This window comes from Sarcophilus harrisii, chromosome 5, assembly GCF_902635505.1.
Source record: "Sarcophilus harrisii chromosome 5, mSarHar1.11, whole genome shotgun sequence".
In the NCBI taxonomy this organism is placed as follows: domain Eukaryota; kingdom Metazoa; phylum Chordata; class Mammalia; order Dasyuromorphia; family Dasyuridae; genus Sarcophilus; species Sarcophilus harrisii.
Genome location: NC_045430.1, coordinates 142,447,667 through 142,475,005, shown reverse-complemented (window position 1 = coordinate 142,475,005; position 27,339 = coordinate 142,447,667). Strand labels below are relative to the sequence as shown.

The 27,339-nt window shown below is 32.7% G+C and overlaps 1 protein-coding gene across 1 annotated transcript in view; it reads right to left on the bottom strand.

The window, feature by feature from the left end:
• Positions 1-27,339, bottom strand: part of GNAT3 (G protein subunit alpha transducin 3) — a 92,034-nt gene that overhangs the window by 53,699 nt on the left and 10,996 nt on the right. The window contains exon 2 of the mRNA XM_031938677.1: positions 9,212-9,254. Coding sequence (XP_031794537.1) covers positions 9,212-9,254 — 43 coding nt within the window. The remainder of the gene's footprint in view (positions 1-9,211; positions 9,255-27,339) is intronic.

Sequence of the window (27,339 nt, the reverse complement as noted above, 5' to 3'; positions counted from 1 at the left end):
GAATCCATCTAGTCCTGGAAATTTTTTCTTAGGGAATTCATTAATGATTTATTCAATTTTTTTTTCTGAAATGGGACTATTTAAGTCCCATTTTAGAAATGGGACTTATTTCCTTTTCTGTTACCCTGGATAATTTTTATATTTTTGTAAATATTCATCCATTTCAGTTAGATTGTCAAACTTTCTTCCATACAGTTGGGCAAAATAGCTCCAAATTATTGGTTCCATTTCTTTTTTCATTGGTGGTAAATTCAACCTTTTCATTTTTGATGCTGGTGATTTGGTTTTTTCCTTTCCTTTTTCTGATTAAATTAGCCAAAAGTTTATCTATTTTTTTTTCATAAAAGCAACTCTTGGTTTTATTTATTAGTTCAATAGTTTTCTTAGTTTCTAGTTTATTAATCTCTCCTTTGAGTTTCAAAATTTCTAATTTGGTACTTTTTTGGAGGGTTGTTATTTTTCTATTTTTTTTTAGTTGCATGCCTAATTCATTGATCTCTTCTTTCTCTATTTTATTCATGTAGCTATTTAGAGATATAAAATTTCTCCTAATAACTACTTTGGCTGTATCCCATAACATTTGGTATTTTGTCTTATTATTTTCATTCTCTTGAATGAAATTATGAATTGTTTCTGTGATTTATTGTTTGACCCATTCATTCTTTAGAATTAGATTATTTAATTTCCAATTGGTTTTTAGTCTGTCTTTCTCTGGCCCTTTATTGAATACAATTTTTATTGCATTGTAGTCTGAAAAGGAACTTTTTTTTTTTCTTTCTGCACTTGTTTGTGAAGTTTTTAATGTCTTAATTTATGATCAATTTTTGTGCAGGTGCCATATATTGCTGAGAAAAAGGTGTATTCCTTTCTATCCCTCTTCAATTTTTCCAGAGGTCTATCATATCTAGGTTTTCTAGTATTCTATTAACTTCCCTAGGTTTGGGGGTTTTTTGTTTTGGTTTTTGGTTTTTGGCTTTTTGGGGTTTTTTTTTGTTTGTTTGTTTATTTGTTTTTGTGGTTAGATTTGTCTGATTCTGAGAGGCAAAGGTTGAGGTCCCCAACTAGAATAGTTTTGCTGTCTATTTCTTCCTGTATCTGGCTTAAAAGCTTCACTAGGACTTTGACTGCTCTATCACTTGATGCATACGCATTTAGTATTATTATTACTTCTTTTTTTATGGTACCCTTTATCAAGATGTACTTTCCTTGTTATTTTTTTAATAAAATTTATTTTCACTTTTGCTTTAACTGATTATCAGAATTGCTACCCCTGCTATTTTTTATGCTCCAGCTAAAGCATAATAAAGTTGGTTGCAACCTTTTACCTTTACTCTGTATGCATCTCTCTGTGTCAAATGAGTTTCTTGTAAACAATATATTGTAGAATTCTGTTTTTTAATCCACTCTGCTATTTATTCCCATTTTATGGGAAAGTTCATCTGATTCACATTCACAGTTATGATTACCAGTTCTGTATTTCCCTGCATCCAATTTTTTTCTCATGTATATACTTTTGTTCTCTCTTTCTACTTTATCCTCAGTGTTGTGTTTTTTTACTCACCCTACTCACTATCTTATTTCCTATGACCCCTTTCCCTTCTCTTACTTGTATTTTTTATCCATTCCACCCACTGCCTTATCTTCTACCACCCCTCCCCCTTTCTTAGTATTTTTTTTTAAATCCACTCCACCCACAACCTTGTCTTGTATCAACCCTTCCCCCCTTTCTTACCCTTTTCCCTAGTGTTTCTGACCTCTCTTTTGTCTTTCTCCTCCTACTTCTTTAATAGGGTTAGATAAATTTCTATACCCAACTGAATAAGTAAGTTATTCCCTCTTAGAGCCAAAACTGATGATATCAAGTTTTAGACAATGCTTATCACCCTTCCTTTTTTTCCTGGAGTGTATTAGGTCTTTTGCATCTCTTCATGTAATCTAATTTTCCCATTACACCTCCCCTTTATTCTTTGTCTAGTACAGACCTTTTTCTACCTCTTACTGTCTTTTTCTTTGATGTCATCACATCAGAGTCCATTCACAAGGACACCTTCAGTCCATGTAATGTCTCCCCTCTGTCCACCCCAGTGACAGATACAGTTCTCAAGAGTTATAAATATCATTTTCCCATTTAGGGATGTAAACCTTTAAATAATGTACATTTTCTCTCTGTTTATTTTTCTATGCTTCTTTTTATTTCTGTGATTGTAGATTACATTTTCTGTTTAGTTTTGGTTTTTGGTTTTTTTTTTTTTCAATAGAAATGATTGGAAGTCTCTTATTTTGTTGAAGCTCCATCTCACTGGATAGTAAATTCTTGGTTGTAATCCCAGGTCCTTTTTCTTCCAGAATATGGTATTCAGGGTCCTCTGATTTTTTTTTTTTATCATAGACACTGCTAGGTTCTAGGTAATCATGGCTATTTTTTCTTGATATTTGAATTATTTTTGTCTGACAGCTTGCAGTAGTTTTCTTTGAAATTGTAGTTTCACAGTGATGTGGCATTTTTTTTGTTGGATCTCTTTCCAAAGATAACCAACAGATTCTTTCAGTAAGTATTTCACCCTCTATTTCTGGAATATTGGGGCAAGTTTTAATGATTTCTTGTAGAATGCTATACTTTTTTTTTTTTTTTTTGGTCATGGCCTTCAGGTAAACCAATGATTTTTAAATCATCTCTTCAAGATCCATTTTCCAGATTGGTTTTTGGAAACAATGTGGTATTTCACATTTGTTCTATTTTTTCATTCTTTTTAGTTTGAATGATTCTTACTGTGTTACAAAGTCATTAGCTTCCATTCGCCCCATTCTATTTTTTAATGTGTGATTTTCTTCAGTTAGCTTTTGTATATTTTTTTCCCATATGATTAATTCTACTGTTTAGGGATTTGTTTTCTTTAGACATTTTTTTCCCCTTTTCCAAGCTGTTGAGTCTCATGCATATCTCTCATTTCCTTTCTCATGTTTTCTTCTACCTCTCTTATTTGCCTTTTTAAGTCTTTTAAGAGCACTTCCAAAAAGCTTCTTTGGGCTTGAGACTAATTCATATAATTCTTTGAGATCTCCTCTGTGTATATTCTGTTCTCATCTTAGTTTGTGTTTTGGTCTGCCCTGTCACCATATTAGCTTTCTATGGTCAAGGTTCTTTTCTGTTTCTTGCTCATTTTCTTTCCTTTTCTTTTGATATTTCCTCTTTCTTACTTTTAAGGTCTAGCTCTGCTCCTGGGGTATAGATGATGCTGTCCTAAGCTTTCTGTGCAGTTTTGAGCCTTAGCTTTGAGCACAGAGGCCCCTTGTGTAGGTAACTTTGCCTGCTCTTTTCAGGAAACAAGCCTGGTTTCCCAGAGTTTGCCTTTTGAGTTGGTACTGAAAGCTGTCCTAATGATTTGTTCCTCTACTGAGTCAGAACTGAGTGTCTTTTGCTAGTTTACTGCTTTCCCACAATCTTTCTGAGCAAAGCTGAACACCCTTTTCACCCCAGTAAGACTGAGCTTTCTTGAATTCCTCTACTCTTTGTACTTCTAAATCATTTTCCTGGATAGAGAGAACAGTAGCCAAAAAAAAAAAAAAAAAAAAAAAAAAAAAAAAAAAAAAAAAAAAGATCAGTTAACTTTCTCAGTTTATTCATCTATAAAATAGATGATTGTAGATGATTGTACTAGACAATTCTGAGATTCCTTTTAGATATATCTATAATCCTCTTGCCAAATTAAGTAGTTTTACTTTCTTCCTAGTTTCCATTGTTATTTTTTGTTGTTTTGTTATTCAGTTATTTCAGTTGTGTCCAATACTTCCTGATTCCATTTGGGATTTTCTTGGCAAAGATACTGAAGTAGTTTTACATTTCCTTCTCTACCTGATTTTACAGTTGAAGAAACTTAGTTAAACAGGATTGTGACTTACCCAATGTCACATAGTTGATTTGAACTCAGGTCTTCTTAAATCTGGACTTATTTCTCTATCTACTATATTACCTAGTTGCCCCATCTATTGTTTTGTATTCCACCCCAAATGTCTATTTTATCAGTGATCGTATCTTTTCTTTCATTCCCCTTCTTTAGCCAGTTTTGGCTTATCCTAAACTTCTCTTGACAGTTTTAGCTTATTTTAACCTTAAGATACTTGATACCATTTTTACATGCTTCCATTCTTTTAAAAGTCTATTGTCATTGTTAAGTTCCCCTTATATCTATATCCATCTCTTTATAAATATCCCACATCCCCCTTTTAACTCTTCAAAATTTCAATCTCTGGAAATTTCTCTAAAATTTTCATCCATAGTATGTAATTTTTCCTTCTTCTGAATTTTTTGTAACCTGTCATGCCAAAATTTAGTATTCATATGAGATGATCTACAGCTTTTCTCTCCAAGTCTATCACTGATTTTAAATTTGGAGTGATCACTTTCTCCAAAGAAATCTTCATCCCACTAACTAGTTGCTTCTTATTGGTGACTAGCACATCCATAATAATAGTACCCCCTCATTACTTCTTATGTCTTGCAAGATAAGACAAGCCTTAGCTATTTTGATTTTGGGAAAGAGTTCCAGCAAATGTCTAGACATGGAATTTCTTATTCCCTACTCCATTTTACTTCTTGGCTATTCTCATGGTCTGCTTCCCAAACTCCTTATGAATTTAATATTTTGTCCTCATCCTAAATTGTCTTTAACAAATTCTGATGATAAGACTGATTTTTTTTGTGTGTGTGTTTTCATTCAGACACACCCAAATTTTGTAGTTCACCATTCTGGTTCCAAATTTCCTTAGGGAAGTATATCTTTTTTAGTGGACAATGATATTTTGCAATTTTCTCTCTATTCATATCACTATCACATTTGTGTATTTACATTGGAACTATAGAAATAAATTCTTGATTAGTCCCCTTGCCTCTAATTTCTCTCTACTTTAATTCATCCTTAAACATTAGTCAAAATGATATTTTAAAAAAAAATCTATTATTACACTTCTTGACTCATTAAACGCCATTGCCTCTCTGTAAACTATGCAATGGAGCAAAGTATTATTAAGTATATACTAACTACTGTTAATTAGATTGTTATCAAAGTCTTTAACTCTAAGGCTATTCATCCAATAGAATTCTCCCCTTACCTCTGATATCCAGTCATAGATTCATAGTCAAATAGCTTGTCGCTCTCATTTACAACCATAAGATCTAAGGCTAAGTGACTTAATTTCTCTGTATATATAAAATGATTTAAACCAAGTTCTTTATATGTAAAATGAAGTGGCTGGATTAAATGACTTCCCTTTGAACCCTAAAGTTCTCACAGTCTTATGAAATGCAGTGGATGAAAGAAAACTAATGTATTCAAAGCATGGTTTAGCTCACAGAAATTTGCAGAGGCACTGTTTAGGCAAGAGATAAAATTAAAACTGCCAATTTCTAATGTCACTTTCATTCTATAAAAGCAGCATTGATATCAAAACTATATTTTATAAAGATGGGATAGCTTTACAGTAATATTTTTTAGAATATAGAAAACTAATGACCACTTAAACATTTATCAGAGCAATGTGTCTTAACTGATACTAATAAATTATGACTACAATATTTTTGGACTTTATATAAGTCAAAGTCCTGAGACTTTTAGTAACCTATAATAACAACAACAACAACAACAACAACAACAACAAAACTCTTATATTAAAATATTCCAGCAGGGAAATACAGTGCTTTTAAATGAATTTGGGTAAAAATAGTACAATGTATTTCTATTTCTATGTCACACAAATAAATGTGTGACAAGTAGAAATTAAATCCCCTTCCCACTTCCTTGTAAGGACATCGTAAATCAGACAGGTGTTGTGAGTTTCCTGTGAGACTGAAGTTGCATCTGTACAATGGAAACCACCAGATCAATATCAAGATCAATTAATTTGATATTTGGTATTATCACAACAACATCTGATTTGTATCGACAATCATATTAATCACATTAAAGATCAATAATTGAATATAGTTGAAAAATAAATATCTAAAATAGTAAATCAACTTGTGACTTTCTTGCTTAGCAGGCTTCCCTATCCCTTGATATAACACTTATCCTTCAAGATTGTATTCTGACAACATGTCTACCAAGAGTTACTCTTTGACTATCTTTTTCCTCCTAATGCTTATAACGAGATTTTTCAGTCCCCTTTGTCATCATATACAGTAATATCATGATAAAAATAATAACTGACATTAACATAGTACTTAATGGTTATAAAATATTTATATAATAATAACAATAGCATATGGGTGAGTTTTTAATCACTCCTCTTGTGGTCCCTCTGTTTCAGCCAAACAAGGTATTCTCTATTGTTTGTTTACTCTCTCCTCTCTATAAAAATGCTGTTGTCCTAATTCCCATGGCTAGAATAGATTCTTCCCCTCTACTTACCAAAAAAACTTTCCTTTTCATCGAGGTCTAAATCAAAATTAAATAAATATTCATAAAGTTTAATACTAAAAAAAATTGTTTAAATCAGCCACCACTACCTGATGTCTTCCATAACTTCCAAAAATGGAAATGATCCATCAAATCAATACTTTGTCTAGTTTTTCACATTTATTTTACTCTCTTTCATATCATTCTTATTTGTATATGTGCATTTCATCATAAATTAGGCAAAATTCTTGAGAGCAAGTACAGCTATCTTTTTAACTCTGCAATCCATGTGCTTTGTCCATAGTCATTATTTATTGAATTGAATTGCTACAAAACATTGTGACTTACTTTTTTTGCCTTTTGTAAAATTCCATGAGGAAAAGAGTATAAATATTTTTATCCCCATTTTACATATGAGGAACCTGAAATTTAGACAGATTAACTGACTTGCCACATTATTAATAAGTGAGTCTTATTTTTTTATTTCAAACCCTTGGGTTATTTGGCCTGTTTAGCATAATTTTTATGCATATATAAGTGTTTTGTGCATATATTTGTATATATAGTCTCATTTAAACTGTAAGCTTCTTCAAATATTAAAAAAAAAATTCTGACATCTTCTTTTATGCTCTGTAAAACCTAAGATAGTTCAAATCTTTGTAGGTTCATTGATTGACCAAGGTTATTAAACATGAGAGTTTATTTAGCAAGAAAGAAGAGAGAACATTTTTAAATTTTAATAAATTGATCTTATTCTAATTCTGAAGTTTCATCCACTTCTTTCTTAAATTAAAAAAAAGACGTAATTTCTATGTCTTTGAAATTGGTTCACACCTTTATAAACACTGTTACTACCTTCAATATGTTCTGATTACTATCCAGTGGAATAATTATCAAAACTTTTGAAATGATGCTATCTCTTCTCCTCTCCCTGATCTAATCTATTGTTTGTTCTGCTGCCAAGAATATTCTTCCAAATATGCAGATCATGTTATGTCACTACAATGCTTAAAAATCTTTAATGGTTCTCTATTACATAGCAAGTGAAGGAAAGCACTTTCGCTTGCTATTAAAAACCCTTTGCTATTTGTTCCCTTCCTACTCTTTATCCCATCTTATCACTCAACTGCTTATGCTTTTCTCTCCAGTCAGGCTGGGCAACTCTTTGCACTGCCCCTCCTCCACAAAACCAAGCCATGCAAAAACCAAAAATTTATAGTGTTCTTCCATTTTTATTATTTTTGCATAAGACTTCCTAGGCCTGGTATGTCTGTTGACATACCTACTTCTGGTTTTGTCTGTTGAATTCCTACTCATACATTAAAATCTGATTCAAATGTCATCTTTTCCTGATTTTTCTGAGTAGGAAATGTAGTTTATCCCTGCCCCCTACCCAACCCATATCCTTTAAAAAAGGAAGTTCCATTATTTTTACATAAGTAATTTTCCTATGATATAGTGATACAGTGACTCGAAGCTATTTCTGGAGCCCAGAAGATTTGGGTTCAAAATACAATTTTATACATGTACTAACCATGTAACCTTATATAATGTCATTTAACCTCTTCCTGCTTCAATTTCTTAATTTATAATAATAGTCACACTTACTGTCTCACAGTCCTAAATATTGATTGAGATAATATTGCTGAACTTATTTGTAAACCTTTAAGAACCATATGGTTGCTAGTTGCATTACTTGTAAAAATTATTATTAATATGATTATTACTATATACCACTCCACTCCTCTTCCCAGGTCCAAATGGGGGAAAATTAGGCAAAACTAACAGAACAGCCAGTCTGACAACAACACACCACACCCTAAATTCCCAAACTCTGCAATAAAATTCTCTACTCTATTTTGTAACTCTGAACTGCATTTATAATTTAGAAGAGGTAGTATTGTGATGGGCTAGAAAGAGCTTTAAATTTGACACTCTAGGACTCTAACTTGAAACTATTGCTTAACCTCTCTTGGTTTCAGATTTCTTTTCTAGAAAAATGAATATATTGCATTAGATGACCTTAAGGTTCCTTATGATACTAAAGCTAATGTCTTAATATATTATTATGTATTATATGTACTATATAATATAAACATATATGTTTACTTATAATGTATATATCAAACACACGCATACATATATATATATACACGTACCATATTACTATAGCATGATGATGTTCCTCTACTGGAAATTAAACTTAAAAGCAGGAATTATCAGAGATAGATGAGTGGTTCAGGGAATACAATGCCAGCTAGAATATGGGAGAGCTAGTTCCAATTCTGCCTCAGACATTGCCTAGCTGTGATCAAGGACAAGTCAATTAATAACTCTCAGGCTAGGCATTATTATTTATAAAATGAATATAATAATATTCATTTCACAGGACTATTATGTAGATGAAATGAGATAACAAATATAAAATGTTTTGTTACCCTGCAAATTATATAAAATAATATTTTATAATATTTAATATAATATAATTTTATAATATTTTTATTATGCATGTACATACCTCACCATCCTAACCATTAGGCTCTGTACTTAGATAGCATTTTATTAAAAAAAAAATTGTTCCTATTGACTTCTCCCTCCTTTTGTTTTTGTTTTTTTTAGAATTATTATTCATCCATTGTTTCTGACCACACATGATCAGCATATTTGACAAAGGAACTAGAAAAATTTCTACTATAACCAAAACCCAAATGAAACAACAACAAAAAGAAACTTCCAGTTTAGTATTTTTTTTCTCTAGTTCTTTATCTTTACCAACATTCAAAGATCTGCACAGGATGCTCTAAAAGGCAAATACTTACTTCATCTGTTTAACAATTGTGCTTTTTCCAGATTCACCAGCACCTGTAAAAAGACCAGACGACTCATGGTTAGCAATATGCAAAAATAGATGGCTGTATGTATTAAAAGCTATCATCATCCCTTCCTCAGCATAAAAGAGAAAAAAAGGAATAAATTTTTTCTTAATTTAATAAACAGCTTCTATTATTAATTTTAAAAGATACGCTTTGAGGCAACAAGGTAGCTCAGTGAATAGAGCACCAGCCCTGAAATTAGAAAGACCGGTGTTTAAATTTGACCTCAGACACTTAATTTAGCTGTGTGACCCTGGGCAAGTCATTTAATCCCAATTGCTTCAGGAAAAACAAAACAAAACAAAACAACACAAACAAACAAAAAAACTACACTTCTACAAGTTTGGAAATTTTCCTGGAAATTTGCTCTTCTAGATATTAGAGAAAAGACTTTGCCTCTTTTCTGTTCTCTGTTGCTGTTCATTTGTTCCAATTATGTCTAGCTCTTAATGACCCTATTTGAGATTTTCTTGGCAAAGATAATGGAGTGGTCTGCCATTTCCTTCTCTAACTCATTTTACAGATGAAGAAACAGGGTTAAGAGTCACATAGTTAGTTAAGTGAATCTGAGACTGGATTTGAATTCCAGACTTGGTGCTCTATCTACTAAAAGTCTCCAGACATATTGCCAGGTACTAAATAAACAAATAAACAAACAAAAATCTTCCTGTGACAGAAGCCCAAGTCAGTTACCACTAACTTGTTATGTTATGGAAACATATATATATATATATATATATATATATATATATATGTTTCTTTTCAAGTATCAAATAAATGACGAATCAAAATTATTTTGAACAAGTGGAATAAAAATTTCTAGTGTGTTTCAAATCTACATAAGAGAAAAATTAATTCTTTGAAATGATAACAAAAAATATTATCTAGCTAGTACTTCCCTTCTTTGTTTTTACCCTACAGTCCATTCCAAGCTCTGAGCTTAATTTCACGGTCTGTATTTTTTAATGAATAAGGAAATGTTCTTGCAATAGCTGTAGTGAAATTTCTATTAGCATATGCAATTAAGTAATTCTGGAGAGCAAAGTGTTGGGAAGAAAATGCTGGAAAGTGGGATCAAAAATATCCATTGTGACTCAAGGAAGGAACCCAGGATTCACTGTAAACCATGTCTTGGTTTGTAGATTCACTTGTCGAGCATTCACAATGGATAAAAAAGCCAACCAAATGTCAAAAGGAGAAGCAAAGAAGAAAATGTTGCTTTACTCTCAAACTCAAGATTTGCCTCTACCTAGTTTGCTTTATGAAATTTTGTTTATCATTTGCCAGTATAGAAGAGAGAAGAAACTGTTTTCAAAAGAACAATTGCAAATTCTGAACAACCACATGAAATATTGTTACAAATCACTAGTAATAAAGGAAATGATTATTGAGACAATTTACCATATACCCAGTAGATTGGCAAAGATGACATAAAGTTAAAAAAAGATTAGAAACGGAGTGGAGAATCAAACTAATGCATAATTGGTAGGGTTGTAAAATGGCCCAACCAGTGTGTGAAATAATTTAGAATTATGTTAAGAAAGTATCTTCAGTTTCCAATACTTGGGACCTAGAGATCTCACTACTAGATATCAGCTATGTAGATGAAGAAAAAAAAAAAGTCCCTTATATACCAAAATATTGAATTGTACTTTTTTAGAAGTAAAAAAATTACAAAGTAAAGACTCTCTAATTGGAGAATAGCTGATGAAATGGCAGTATATTGAGATTGTACATTGTTATTGTATTATAAGAAAAGATAAATATCATGCAAATAGAGAAGCATGGAAAGAGTATGTAAAATGATGCAAAGTGATATTAGCAAAACCAGGAAGAAATTTGCTTGATTACAACAATGTACAATTTTAAAAACTACAAAAGAATTTTTAAAAAGCCTTTAAATGCTACAAAATTATAATGACTAAAGTTCCCCTTCCCCCCAAAAAAATGATGAAAAAGGTACTTCCTGACTTTATGACCAAAGCAGAACTAGAGATCATTACTGATCACAAAATAGAAAATTTCGATTATACCGAACTGAAAAGTTTTTGTACAAACAAAACTAATGCAGACAAGATTAGAAGGGAAGCAATAAACTGGGAAAATATTTTTACAGCCAAAAGGTTCTGATAAAGGCCTCATTTCCAAAATATATAGAGAATTAACTCTAATTTATAAAAAATCAAGCCATTCTCCAATTGAAAAATGGTCAAAGGATATGAACAGACAATTCTCAGATGAAGAAATTGAAACTATTTCTAGTCATATGAAAAGATGCTCCAAGTCATTATTAATCAGAGAAATGCAAATTAAGACAACTCTAAGATACCACTACACACCTGTCAGATTGGCTAAGATGACAGGAAAAAATAATGATTGTTGTAGGGGATGTGGGAAAACTGGGACATTGATGCATTGTTGGTGGAGTTGTGAACGAATCCAACCATTTTGGAGAGTAGTTTGGAACTATGCTCAAAAAGTTATCAAACTGTGCATATCCTTTGATCCAGCAGTGTTACTACTCGGATTATATCCCAAAGAGATTATAAAGAAGGGAAAGGGACCTGTATGTGCACGAATGTTTGTGGCAGCCCTTTTTGTAGTGGCTAGAAACTGGAAACTGAATGGATGTCCATCAGTTGGAGAATGGCTGAATAAATTGTGGTATATGAAAATTATGGAATATTACTGTTCTGTAAGAAATGACCAACAGGATGATTTCAGAAAGGCCTGGAGAGACTTACACGAACTGATGCTGAGTGAAATGAGCAGGACCAAGAGATCATTATATACTTCAACAACAATACTATACGATGACCCGTTCTGACGGACCTGGCCATCCTCAGCAAGGAGATCAACCAAATCATTTCCAATGGAGCAGTAATGAACTGAACCAACTATGCCCAGAGAAAGAAATTTGGGGGATAACTAAAAACCATTGCATTGAATTCCCAATCCCTATATTTATGCCCACCTGCATTTTTGATTTCCTTCACAAGCTAATTGTACAATATTTCAGAGTCTGATTCTTTTTATACAGCAAAATAATGTTTTGGTCATGTATACTTATTGTGTATCTAATTTATATTTTAATGTATTTAACATCTACTGGTCATCCTGCCATCTAGGGGAGGGGGTGGGGGGTAAGAGGTGAAAAATTGGAACAAGAGGTTTGGCAATTGTTAATGCTGTAAAGTTACCCATGCATATAACCTGTAAATAAAAGGCTATTAAATAAAAAAAAAAAAAAGAAAGAAAAAGGTACTTCCCTGTCTTTACAAAGATGTAAGACTGTACATGTAGAACATTGAAATTAATTTCAGATAACTTTAATATATTCATTAATTTTATTGTCATTTTTTTTGTCAGAAGGGATGGCTTTCTGAATAGGGTAGAGGGCTTTTTTTTGATAAAATGCAAATATTACAAAAAATATATGATTTTTCTTAAAAGAAAACAAAATTGTCACATATAACCAGATATTTTTATCAGCCTGTTTTGTGTATCTGTGTGCTATGGGCCAGAATTCTTATACTTGAAACAAGGATTCTTACAACATACTAACTCAGTGAAATTGATAAGACAATGGTTATCTAGTTTAGCATGGTAGTTCTCTAATTCAGTACATAAACTGAGTACAAGTACAAGTATTTGTACTAAAGTACAAGATTAACACCTATTCTACAAGATTCACACCTACAATGATATAATTAAAACAGAGCATATAAAGCTGGGACAAACTCAGCCAGAGTCAGAGCCAGAGAAGACAAGAGGACTCGGGGTGGGAGCTCAAGCTCTTGGAGCAAGGAGAGACATTCACTCACTTCATCTCACACCACCAGTGGCTGGCCTGGGCTCCTGCATTTCCTCCACTGAGACCAAGGCCTATTTGAAGAAGCTCCAGAAAGCTGGCTGAAGCCTGGCTATTCTTGTGGTGACTACTCAACTGAAACATAGGCTGGTCCAAGACCTCCAGAAAACCAATGAGAACACTACATCTGTGTTAGCAAAAAACTATAAATAAAGCATTCAACTTAGTACATGAATATGATGAAAATTACTATTCCAAAAGAAATTCAAACATTTGTAAGAATGCAAAATAGTATAAAAATATTTATAAGGCCTGAGTATATGAGGGAAGCAGAATCATGCACATGATATATTTAAAAACTACATCAATATAAATACAAAGATAAGAAAAAGAAATTATCGTATATGGTTATTACAATAAAGCTTGGAATTGGAGAAGAATTAAGGAAAAAAAAAAACAGTCTCCCTCTGACATTTAATAGTTGCATGGAATTTAAAGAATCAAAATTGTGGATGAAAAAAACAACAGATAATCACTATAAGAATTTTTTATTTTGTTCAAAGGTCTACTCAGATGATGTCTTTTATGGACAGACTTTCCTGAATCTCTCAGCATCCATTGTCTGTTATTGTTAAGTCATTTCAGGCATGTCCAACTCCTACTATTTGGGGCTTTCTCGTCAAAGGTACTTGAGTGGTTTGCCATTTCCTTCCCCAGCTCATCTTATAGATGAGGAAAAAGGGGTGAAGGGACTTATCTAAGATCATATAGCTAATAACTGTTTGGGACCAGATTTGAACTCAGGAAAATGAGTTTTCCTGATTTCAGGTCCAGCCCTCTATCCACTATGCCCCCTAGTTGCCCATGAGTTTCCATACTCCTCATAAATTAGCCATGTGTTTATTTTATGTGTGTATATGCTAAATATATATGTATATATATATATATATATATATATATACACATGCATACATATATGTATATACATACATATACAATCTCTCTCTGTCTATATATATATATATATATATATATATATATATATAAAATGTCTGCCACATGGTAGGCAATTAATAAACATTTCATGACTTAGTTAAAAATGGAGGGATTAAATTAGATTGACTCCAAAGTTGGTTACAATTCTAAATTTATGATCCTGTGGTTTAAAAGATGCTGTAAAGCTTTTTTATAGTATGATATTTGATTGGGTTGTGATCCCTTAGCAGATAATTTCACTGACAGTGAATTCATAGACATTAAAGTATTAACAAAAGATAATTCAACAAAGATGAAATGAACATTTAGTTTTTGCAAGGTGATATGAAAATCAGCAGGGGAAACAAAAAGCAAAGTAGAGCATAGAGGAACACATTGTAAGATCTTCCATGTTTTATTATGTCTGTTTTACAAATGAGGTGCTGTGATGAAGAGAAATTATGTGACTTGCCTGTGATCATTTTGGATGTTTCAGAATGGATATCCCAGACACATCTCAAAATCAACAGATCCAATATTGAACTGTTTCATTACCTTTCCTTCCATATAGTCTCTTCTTTTAGACTTTCCTATTTTAATCAAAGGAACTACTATCCTTCAACTCTCTCAGGATATTAACCGTGGGATTTTTCCCAACTCACTCTTACATTTAGTCAGTTGCCAAATCTTGCCTTTTCATTATTTACAACAAATTTTACCATTTCATAATTTACATTTTCTATTATTGCACGACTTTGCACTTAACACTGGTTCCACTTCAGCTCAAGTCTTCTGCATATTTTCCCAAAATTACTGCAACAGTCTTCTATTTGATCTCTCTTCTTCAAGCCTTTTATCACTAAGATCCATTCTGCATATTATCATGGACAAATGATTATGCTTAAGAGCATCTCTCACCATGTGACTCAGTAGCCTCAAGTGACTTCCAAAGGCCTCTAAAGATAAAACTGCAACTTCTCTGTTTAGCTTTTAAACACAATATAAGTCCTGTCTTGTTTTCCGGCTTCAGTGAATATTATAACCTTTTCTACATTGTGCAATTATTCTTCCTTCCATAATAATTATTCTGGCTTCCAAAAATTGGTCTGCTCTCAATTCTTCACACACTCCCAATATGCTCAGAATGTTCTCCTTCCTTCAGAATCCCTCTGTATCTTTAAGACATAGCTCAATCAATAGCTTCTAAATGATCTCTTTATTGCTAATACTCTACCTCCCAAAGTACCTTGTATTGTGTATGTGTGTGTATGTGTGTATATATATACACATACATGAGTATATATATATATATATATATATATATATATATATATATATATGTGTGTGTGTGTATATAGACACATATATGGATACATGTACAAACATGTGTATATCTATTTTGTGCTAGATACAGAATGTAAAGCCTTTTTAAATAGAGATGGTTTCATTCTTTGTATTTGTATCTCTAGTGCCAAGAAGAGTGCTAAACATGTGGCAAACACCTAATAAACACTTGCTGATGGATTCATTGATTGATGTCCACACAGATTTCAAGTGTCAGGAAATGGATCTGAAGCTAAATCTCTTTTGATTTCATGCTCAGTACATTTTCTTATACTGCACTACCTCATATGCAAGAAATCTTGTTTAAAATGGAATTGACAGATTTTTGGGAATGATTGGATGTGTGGAATGGAGGAGAAATATAGCATAGTGGCTGAAGGTGATTGCATGAGTTATTGAGAGAAAGGTAATATGGAAATAACAAGAAAGAATTAAGGAATGTGGTAGATTCGTAGAGAATAAAGATTAATTCAATATCAGACATGTTGAGTTTGAAGACATAGAACAAATAGGTAGAGATGCTTAACAGATAATTGAATAAATTGTAATGTATGAAGTAGATTAGATATAATGTAGAAATCATTTTCATGGAGGCAATGATGAAGACATGGGAGTAGATGAAAAGATTGGTAGAGAGAAAAGAAGGGGGGATACCTAGAGACAGAGCCTTGAGGAATGTTTATTTTAGAAATATTGAATCAGAGGAGAACTGGGGACTATGGAAAAAGGAAAGGTAATTCTTGAAGACTTCATCCCCATGACAAATCAACTCCATATGTCATGTGCTCCGTTCTGTTCCTTAGATTTTGGGTATTTCTCAGTGGAGTACCCTACTTTTTCTCCCTGAATACAGAGAGACTTTAAAGCTACATTTGTCCCTTCTCTGGTCACTGTGGTTTTTGTTTTGCTTAAAGTACTGTTTTTTTCCTGTTGCCCATGAATTTGTGACTTTTGGTATGGTTATGGAAAGAAATAAATCACTGTAGGTCCTCAGGAGATTTCTCAATCATGATTAAGATTGGATTGCTCTGGTTTTTACCTTAATATTTTGCTTTAATAGGTAAGAACCAGCTCCCCTCTATTCAGATAGTCCTATTGTCAGGAAGTCCCTCAACATTATTTTACTTAATATCTTGTGATATGTTCTTAAATTTAAATTGACATATCTAAGTACAGGTATAGTTAACACTTTGTATGGGAAATATGGATTTATCAAGCTTGTCTAAATATACCTACTTTCTAGATTTCTCAGAAAGAATTAAGGTCTAGGTTTTTGTCTCATATCTGCAGTCTTTGCTGCTTTGTGGGCTGGTAGATAAACTGAGTTTGGGAATTCTAAATGTAATCAAGCCAAATCACTAAATATTTATTATTTACTCTATCCTAGGCATAATACTAAGTATTGAGAATGCAACTGCAAGGGCAATAAGATTCCTAGCCTTTGTGGAGCTTACAAACTAGTGGATAAAGACAATATAAAAAGAAGCTGAAAAGTAGTCAGGGGTAGTGGAGAAAGCTCAGAGGGTCAGCAATGAAACATGAATAATAAGAACAAGGAAGCAGATTCATAGAATTTAATTCCTGGCTGAGAAGGCCAGTCTTGAAGTAAGGTTCTGGGATGAGGAGACAAATATGAAATGGTAGAGAAAGTAAAGCTCTGGCAATAACTGATCAATCAGAAAAAGGCCACCCTAGTGATAGTATACTTTCTGCAGTAGGAGTTAACGTGATTGGGAGTGCACATGAACATGATCCAATATGGTGAGTTTCTGGGAGCAGAAGAATATCAGGCTACATACCTAAAGGTAGAGCACTGGGCTTGGAATAAGCATGACTCATCTTCATGAGTTCAAATCCAGTCTCAGATACTTACTAGCTATGTGACTCTGGGGAAGTAATTTGACCCTATTTTCTTTAAGTCTATATGATACCATATAATTTCATTTAAAAATTTAGTAGTCCACTAGATAGAATAGATTATTCTGGGCTAGAATACCAATTGGTCAATAGAGAGAGCATGAAAAAGCACAATTAGGAAAACAACATGATAATCCAATAGAGTACTTTGAAGATAAAAGCAGAAATAATTCTACTAATCTTCCTATCCCAATATGATCATCACAATGGTGGACAGTATGGGGCCCGTATATATTGTAGTGTCTCCAGACAGCAACACTTATTAGACTCACTTCAGCTTCCTAATTAGATGGTCCTGAAGCTCTTAAAGTTCTATTTTAGAATTCTGTTAAATAAGAATCTTTTTATGAATAGTACTGTGACTGGAACAGTTCTGAAGAGAGATATTCTACTTCTTCCTGGAGATAAGTAATGTTTTCCTTTTGAAACATTAAGGACTCAGAGTTTATAACTGGCTGTTGTATGTGATGGAACAGTAGAAAAAATGCTGGGCCTGAAATTAGGAAGACTCCTCTTCACAAGTTGAAATCCGGCTCTAGACATTTATTAGCTGTGTGACCCTGAGCAAATCATTTAACCATGTTTGCCTCAGTTTCACATCTGTAAAATGAGTTGGAGAAAGAAATGGCAAGCCACTCTAGTATCTTTGCTAAGAAAATCCCAAATGAATTCACAAAAACCTGACATGATTGAAGTGTCTCCACAGTAACAACAAAATGTCCATGGATAGCATAGTAAGCCATAAAAATCTTCAATATGCTGTACCATATTTAGTTTTTTAAAGTAAAATTAACCTGAGATTTTGTTTTATAATGAGCCAATGATGATTTCTTGATTTAATTATTTTACTGTCAAAACCAACATACAAGAAGTTGACAAGTTTCAAGTATGAAATTTTCTTTACTCATTTCCAAAAAACAATTAACTATTTGAATGGCATGGTGCTACAATTATTGTAAGACCTGAAAAAGGCAAGTCAGTGAAATCTGCATATTGTTCTTCTTTTTTAATCTGTTGAGTAGTTAATTAAAAGGAGATACGCATGTTGGATACAGGAAACTATATATTAATAGCTGACATGTAATGCTTTTAGGGTATAAAAGCATTGTAATACATTATCTCCAGCGTACTTTACAACCATACAGCCAAGTAGATAAGATATATGTTAATATCTCCATTTTTAAAGAGGAGAAAAACGAATGCTCTAAGGCTAAGTGATTTGCCCAAAATCTCTTAGTGAATGATACAAGTATTTCTCATTTACCCAAAACACAATCTATTAATCTTCTTAGATTGTGATATGAAACTTATTGTGTATGATACTCCCTTTAGGGGAAAAAAAGGCATCCAGAGAAAACTTGCTTAAAATCAGTTATTTTAATTATTCATTTGAATAAGTAGTATATTCAATAATGTCATCAAAAGATAAGCTTTGAAGAAAAGCAGTCATGTTTCAAAAAAATCGATTAGTTTGTATTCTAGGATTCCATTTTGAATTTATTTGAGGATGAAAATGATTGACTTTCGTCAATAGCCATAGGGCTTAATTAACAGGGACAATTCCATTCTTGTAGCATTAGATCATGTTACTAGGCCAAATATAGCTGCTAAGCAGCATGTTCACATATATCTAAAGATGTCCTGAGATACTCCCTGCCCTGCCAAATTGTGAATACATTGCTAAAAAGATTTTCTAGGTCAGAGTGCATGAAACATTTTAGCACTGTATGAATAAATCATGTTCATTTATGTGATTTTGCCCAACATCTTTTTAAAAGAACTCAAAAGACTTCTTTCATATTATTACATACTTACACAGCTAAAAGTTATTTTCATTCTAGTTTCCATGGAGGAACTAAAAATCACTTCTAAATTTAGGATGAAGTGGGTTGTGGTACCTTTAAGAAATTGATTTGTGCAGATTACTCCCAGCCCCTCCTGGCTGATGCATTATCAGTTCAGGAAGCCTGAACCTATGATTCACAAATCCTGGTCAAAAGCACCCATTTTGAATTCTAATAGGAGATCTGAGCTTGTCTTAACCCCTACCAGATCTGAGCCAACTTGGGCTCTCACAACCACCGTAAGATCTGAGCCAACTTGGGGCTCCAAAGGGGCCCCTTTAGCTAGATCTCTCATTATAAAAGGAGCCAAACTAAAACCCTTGCTTTGCAAGAGGTTCCAAACATGGCAGCCCTACGCTTGGCACACCAAGGGTCTCTGCCCACAAAAATATTATTTCCAGTGCCCTCTTCTCTTTACTTAACACCTTTTACTAACTAGACTTTAACCAGACTTTAACCTTACTTCCAATCTCCATAATAAACCTCTTTTATCTAGGTTTTCGGGTCTGTAAATTCCTTTACAGGGGACTCTTGTGCCACCACTAGACTTCATTTAACTCCCTACCCTTGTGCCACCACTAGACCTTATTTAACTCCCTGACCACCAGAAACCCTAATTTCATTTGGGTACCCCAAATCTAAACCTCATTAAGGATACATATTTTTGGTGTTTGTTTCTATCTCTTTGTGTTATGTCTGTCTCTCATCGTATCTTTTTCTCTTCCTGTGTATCTCTGTTACTAATTTTGTCTGTTAATTTATGCCTATCTATATGTATATACACAAACAAACTTATCTGTATGCATGTGAATGTAAAATAGGTATACATATGTATGCGTATCTTGTATTTGAATATTCATATATATGTGCGTGTGTATTTGTGTTTAGGTAAGGGGACAACTAAGTAGCACAGTGGATTGCATCCAGTACCTAGCATCGGGAAGACACATCTTCCTGAAATCAAATTTTGCCTCAGATACTTACTAGCTGTGTGAGCCTGTGAAAATCACTTTACTCTATTTGCCTCAATTTTCTCATATGTAAAATAAGCTGGAAAGAGAAATGATAAATTCCAAATGGTTTCACAAAGAGTTAGACACAATTGAAATGAGTGAACAACAATGTATATTTATATATCTCTGTGTTTATCTATATATCTATATCTATATAATTCAATATTCAGTTCTTATTGCATCTATCTCCTTAATACTAGAAAGACAAGGATTATTACTTTGCAGATATTTTAAAACAATAATTTTACAACAATTCACAGTAGATTCTCCTATTTTGCAAATGTATTTGAAATACAAATAATTACTAGGAGAAATTAAATTTTACTTTGAAATAAAACAAAATCATCATACTATATCTATTTATTTTTTCTCAGGGGGAAAAATAAGTGCATTAGTTGATGCAACTTGGTCCTTGAAAATATTCTTAAATTCCAGTTCTTCTTTTAACATGAGCAGAAGGGTGAAAGCATAGAGAAAAGAGACAATAATACATCCTTGAACATATTGTATGTAGTGGAAAGAGTACTGGATTGGAAATCAGGAATTCTGGTTTGTATTCCTGATTTTGCTACTAAATAACTCTGTGCCTTTCAGCAACTGTTTAACATTCTAGGTACCTACTTTTCCCATTATTAAGAGAATAAGAGAGAATAAGTAAGAGTAAGAGAATTGTACCAAATACTCTCAAAAATCTCTTCTAGATCCAAAAATCTATGAGAAACTTATGAACATCTCAGATAAAGTATTTGTTTCAAAAATCATAAATTAAAATTTGTGGAATTGTGGTCTAGTTTACATTTTTCCTTCCTTCCTTCCTTCCTTCCTTCCTTCCTTCCTTCCTTCCTTCCTTCCTTCCTTCCTTCCTTCCTTCCTTCCTTTCTTCCTTTCTTCTTTCTTTCTTTTTTTCTTCTTGCTTTCTTTTTTCTTCTTTCTTTCTTTCTTTCTTTCTTTCTTTTTCTTTTTTTCTTTTTCTATGTGTCTGTCTCCCTCTCTCTTTCTCTCTATCTTTCTTTCCTTCTTATATTTCTTTGTTGATTTTAGAATAATTAAAGCTTAATTACTCATATAGAAGCTAGCATCTTTTTTTTTAAACTTCCACCTCTGTACTTACACAGTCCAAAAGTCTCATAATACAAATGAACTATGAAGTTTGAATTTTTTCCGTTATAACATGGCTCTGGGACTCATTGTTCCTAAGTTCCATCCCTCCTTCAGTCATCACTTCCATGGTTGCTATATAAATATTTCTTCTTTTACAAGGCTTTGTGATTCAATTCTTGTTCTTCATTATCAGTTAGTGCTAACAGCTTCTTTTTAGGGCTATGAATATTCTAGGACCTCCAGAGCAGGATTTGCTCTAAGTTTTTTTGTACCTTACCTTGGGATCTCTATCTTATCTATTCTGGGAGTATCTCCTAGTCCATTCAATTCATTTGCTAGTCTTTTGTGTCATCACATCAGGAGCTCTCTTACATTTTCTTGCACATAAGGCCTACAACTTCTCCATGAATGAGTTTGCAGGGACTTGTCAGGCTCTTGTCTAAATCTGTTGTATGGAAAACAAACCATTTCCATCCTCATCCCAAACTCCACAAAATCATTCACAATAGAGACCTTTTACCAAATTGAGAGTGAACTATTAATCACCATTATTGGGAGTGTGCCAAAATCATACCCATTATCTAGGTACTTATTTCTGTTATTTTTAAATCAATGTAAACAATACATTTTTCAGCTACTATATCACACTCATTTCAAACTGTCAACTAAACTCTCAGATCTTTTACACTTCATGAATTGCTAGTCTTGAGATAAATTTACATCTAAATTTTCTTTACTAACATATTTAGCTATTCTCAATAGCTTTATGTCATTGACAAATTTAATTTATATTTTCATTGCCTTAGTCCATATCATCCAGTCCTTGCAATAAAAATGCTGAACTGGATCACAAAAAGACTCTCTTTCTCCCTCCCCCATAGCACTAAAGACATCTCACCATATTAATAATAAATCAATGATAAACTTTCTCTGTTCAGCTGGCCATCATGAGTAATCTTTAGTTAGAAAGTAACATAAAATGCCCACACAAAATATGAATAAGCTTCAAAGGCTTTTATTTATTTTGAACATTCAATTAAATCAATAAATATGTTAAGCAATATAAAGATAAAGAAGGCACAGTTCATTTTTCCTTACAATAGCAGCCTGGTTGAGGGAAATATATACACAAATAATTATAAAGCAAGATGAAATACAATATGCTAAGAGAGCCAGTGAAAGTAATGTAATAAATTTGAAGATGAAATTGCTTTCAAAAGATTTGGGAAATTATTTAAAATTTCATGGACATGACACCTAATTTGAATTTGAATAAAATATTAGTAGACATAGAGTTAGCACTTTTTTGAATTGAAATTGTCCAAGTTCCACACTAGGTAGCACAGTAAATAGGTGCCAGGCCTTGAGTTAGGAAGAGTCATTCTTCAAAGTTCAAATCCAGCCTTAGACACATACTAACTATGTGACTCTAGGCAGCTCACTTAAACCTGTTGGTGTAAGTTTCCTCATCTGTAAAATGAGCCACAGAAGAAAATGGCAAACTCCTCTAGTATCCTTGCCAAGAAAATCCCAAATGGGAATCCAAAGAATTGGGCACAACTGAAATGACCGAACAACAATACAAATACAAAGCAAAAGTGAGCAATTGATGTGAGTATGCAGGCTGATTTAGGGTAGACAGATGGAGTTTTCCTGTTCTTTTAGATCCCTTCTCTGAGGATTTAACCATGCATGGCACTATGGCCTATTTGTAAACAAATCCTAAATTTGTTCCCTAATGAATGGTGAAAGATGATCTACTTACATGACTAAGCCAGGTAAATCAATAAGTGATCAGTATTCCTATCTCTCTTTGAAGTATAGATTTCAAAACAAACAAATGGGGGAGAGGGAAGCATTTTTCCTTCTAGGTAAAAAATCAAATAAACCCCACAAAAGCAGAGAGAGATAAACCAGCTTCCAGGGTGCAATGATTTTTATCACATTGCCTAAAGTCGATAGCTGAAACAAATGAATTTGAGAGCAAAGGTAGCCAGATATGTTTAGATTCTCTTGAGGAGCTATTATTGACAGAGTTGGTAATCATTCAGTTTGGTAGACTAACACTATTTTGATCTGATGAAAACAAAGTGTGGAATTGTTTTTTACGTCACACATGGGAAATCTGATTTGACTATTTTCATCTTTCATTCCGTAGCATGTTAACATATACTGTGATCAAAAGAGTAAAGCGTAGGAAGGAATTAAGCAATCATATTGTGAATTTGATAAAGGCAAAAGGCTAAAATAGTCATTCTAGGCCTAAGCCAGTCATATTCTTTAGTTGACAGTCATCCTAATTATTAATATAATCTATTTCTTTTGTCAATGGAGACACTGTGTAAATATACTCTACTGCATAATATAGTTATATTATTCTTCATATAATGTGTTCCATACATATTTGGAAAGGAGAGAAACAAGAAAAGAAAGGAGGAAGAGAGAGAGACAAGAAAAGACCAAAAGAAAGAGAATTAGAATAATATAAAAGATGACAATATTGAGAAAGAATATCTCTCCCTTTGAGCTTAGTAAATTCTCTGTTGTCATGTGTTGTCCATATGTAGCTACTAGATTCTTTTTTAATCTTAATGTAATCAAAATCATGTCATGATTGCTGATAAATGGAAATTGATTTTTCAGGTTAAAATGAGAATATATCATAAAGTGTTTAGTGACATATATGTAAATTTACATATATATATATATATATATATATAAACATATAGGGCCATTACATATATAGTATTTATATATAATAAAAAGAATAAAATGCCATGAATATTCACTATAATTATGTGAACTAGATTAAAGATCATGAAGATCTAGAACTCAAATATACCTTTGGGATTAAGTAGTCTAAAGTTTCATTTTTGAGGGAAAATTTAAAAGAGTAAAATGACTTTCTTATATAAGAGCAGTATATATATAGGATATATAACATGCAAATGCAAGGTATACCACATCTGTCTCCTAATCTCAGTGCAAAATGATAGATGTTTTTGGTTTTGTTATTCAGTCAGCTCTATTGTGTCATTCTTCATGATCCCATTTTGTGTGTGTGTGTGTGGGGAGAGATCTGTTTTTTTGATAAAGATGGTGGAGTAGTTTGTCATTTCCTTCTCTACCTCATTTTCAAGATGAGGAAAGTAAGAGAAAAAGGTAAATGATTTTCCCAGAGTCACTTAGCTAGTGTGTAAAATTAGATTTGAACTCAGGTCTTCCTGACTCGGGACCTGAACTTTATTCACTGAGTGACTAAATCTAAAGATTGATGATCTATTAAATTTGAAGAAAACTAAGAGGTTTCTTCATCTTTGAACACCTAGAGAAAAACCCAAATTTTTATATTTGCAGAGCAAAGCCTGAGTAATGGAACTACATAAAACACAACATACAAATAAATAAATAAATGTGGATGAAAAGCCTTTAAAAAGTAAATTGTCCTGGTCTATATAAATGAGCTGTGATTCTTGGCCACACATTACAAACTAGTTTGGGAACATTTTCTATAATGCAGATTGTATCATTTTTATCCACTAAAACACAATTTTATAAACTACTTTCACCTAATAAATTTTACTGTATCCTGGCTACAAAACTACTGGCCCTGAAGAAGCTTCTGAACTTACAACAGATGGTCATGGGATAATAGACACAACTACATACTAAATCCATATTCAAAACTATCTAGCTTGATAGAACTTACTAGAACTTATTTTCAAATGACATTCATTACCAAATTGAATTAAAGACATTTATACATAAATATTTACACTTATATTATATATAATATCAATATTTAGAAGCACATGAAATAAGCTTTTGGAATTATAAGATCAAATCTAAATAGTGACCAGTGACAAAAGCTGGTTTGTTCTTCAAGGTCATCCTTAATTTACAGGAATGTCATGAAAATCACATGACTTAATATATATGAAAATAATGAATAAATGGCAAATTATTAAATAAATGCCAAGTATTATTAGCAGTTCTATTGAGATTTTTTAATGTGATTGATTGCATGACCTTAACATTTCAGAAGAGGGAAGGTGACTGATTATCAAAGTTTTATTGGTCTTTTCACATCAAGAGAACTTGAGGAAGTTGCTCATTATAGTTGATGGTTTTGGTTGGACTTGGGAAGAGTAGCCCAGTATGGACAGGCATAGATAAGCTAGAATTTATAACATTTGTAAGAATTGCCTGTTTTGATGTGCATCAGAGATTCATTAAAGGATATGAATATATTCATATTATTCCCTATGTTATATTCCCTGGCGGCTAGATTTTTTTTTTTATTGATAGAGGTCCTCAAACTACGGCCCACGGGCCAGATGTGGCAGCTGAGGACAATTATCCCCCTCATCCAGGGCTATGAAGTTTCTTTATTTAAAGGTCCCCAAAACAAAGTTTTTGTTTTTCCTATTGTCCGGCCCTCCAACAGTCTGAGGGACAGTGAACTGGCCCCCTATTTAAAAAGTTTGAGGACCCCTGATTAGAGGATGGAATGTCGGGCCTCGAGACAGTAACACTTCTCTTCCTGAATTTAAATCTGGCTTTAGACAATTACAGCTATGTAATCCTTGCCTATTCTGTTTGCCTCAGTTTCCTGATCTGTAAAACAAACAAGAGAAAGAAATGGCAAACCACTTCTGTCTCTTTGCTAAGGAAACCCCAAGTGGAGTCGCAAAGAATTGGATAAATGAAACAACTGAACAATAGCAACAATAATATTCCCTGAGTTATTTTTCTACCAGACCTCCTTACCTACGTCCTTTCTCTTAATTTTCTCAGAAAGCTGATTTCCAGTTTTGCCTATGGTTTATATAAATAACAAGTAATTGTAAATCCATAGAGTGAGAAATCACAAACAACTTAATTCAAGCTTTGAGGTGAGCAAAAGAATTTAAACATTTTTATTGAAATCATGCAAATTACCCCATAAAATTGCAGTCTTTATGTGGCAAATCTTAACAAAATCTATTAGAGTAGGTATGATATAACAAAATCAATGGATTCCACCTCAGCTCAGAATGAATTTTGTTAAGCTAATATTGTGTATGTGGCACCGATTAATTTAAGCAAATGAATGAAAACAAACAACAAAATTTATGCAAAACAGTTCTCTGAATTCCATCATGTTAGTTTTAGAAAAGATTATTCCTTTGTCAGTTTGGGTTAAAAAAAAGTACTCGACATTATGCAAAGCTATTTAATGCTGCCATCTGGCATCCTTTGTAAATAATTGCAACTTTGTAAATAATTAGTTTTGCATCTGGAACTTGCAAATTTGTGTGTTGCAAATAGGCCATTACACTATGGGATATTGTGAAATTCTCCAAGTAGTTGACTGTCTGTGCTGTTGTCTGTATTTATTTTGCTCTAAAACAAAGAAAAGTTTAAATAAGGCTATTTCTGTTAAAAAGAAATCTACTACCCAGAATTTGGCAAAAGGCTGAAACATTTGTTATTCTAGAATAAAGAACAATTTAAAAAAAAAATGCTCCTTTAAAATTCCAAAAAGCAAACAAATAAGATGATGAATATTCGAGACAGAATATTTCAAGGAGCCTTTCATGTTGTTAACAAGATACTTTTCATGTCTCTTGGGATCAGAAAAAAAATCTCCACTATAATTATTAAAGCACTATTAATAGAAAATCTGTCGCTGTAAGTAGATATATTAATTTACAAATTTATTAACCAAAGCATAAATCAGGGACATATTGTAATCAAATATGTTTTGCCACTGTCATAGAAATTGAAATGGAATGTTCCTCAATAGATAGATAATGAGATTCTCCTTATGTTCCTACTTTCAGATAACATTGTACTTATTGCATCAAGCTTGAGAATATTACAATATTCCTCAATGAAACCAATAATCACTGAAAAAAATAATAACAGCCTAACAAACCAAATAAGGATGAGAGAGCAAAGGAGGGATATAGAATCCAAATTGCTCAGATTATGGTATATAGTTGATTTGGCAACACTGACTTCAGATAATGTTCTGGGTCCCACATTGAATAAAAGGAAGTAAGTGAGCTGAATTGTTTTTGAGAA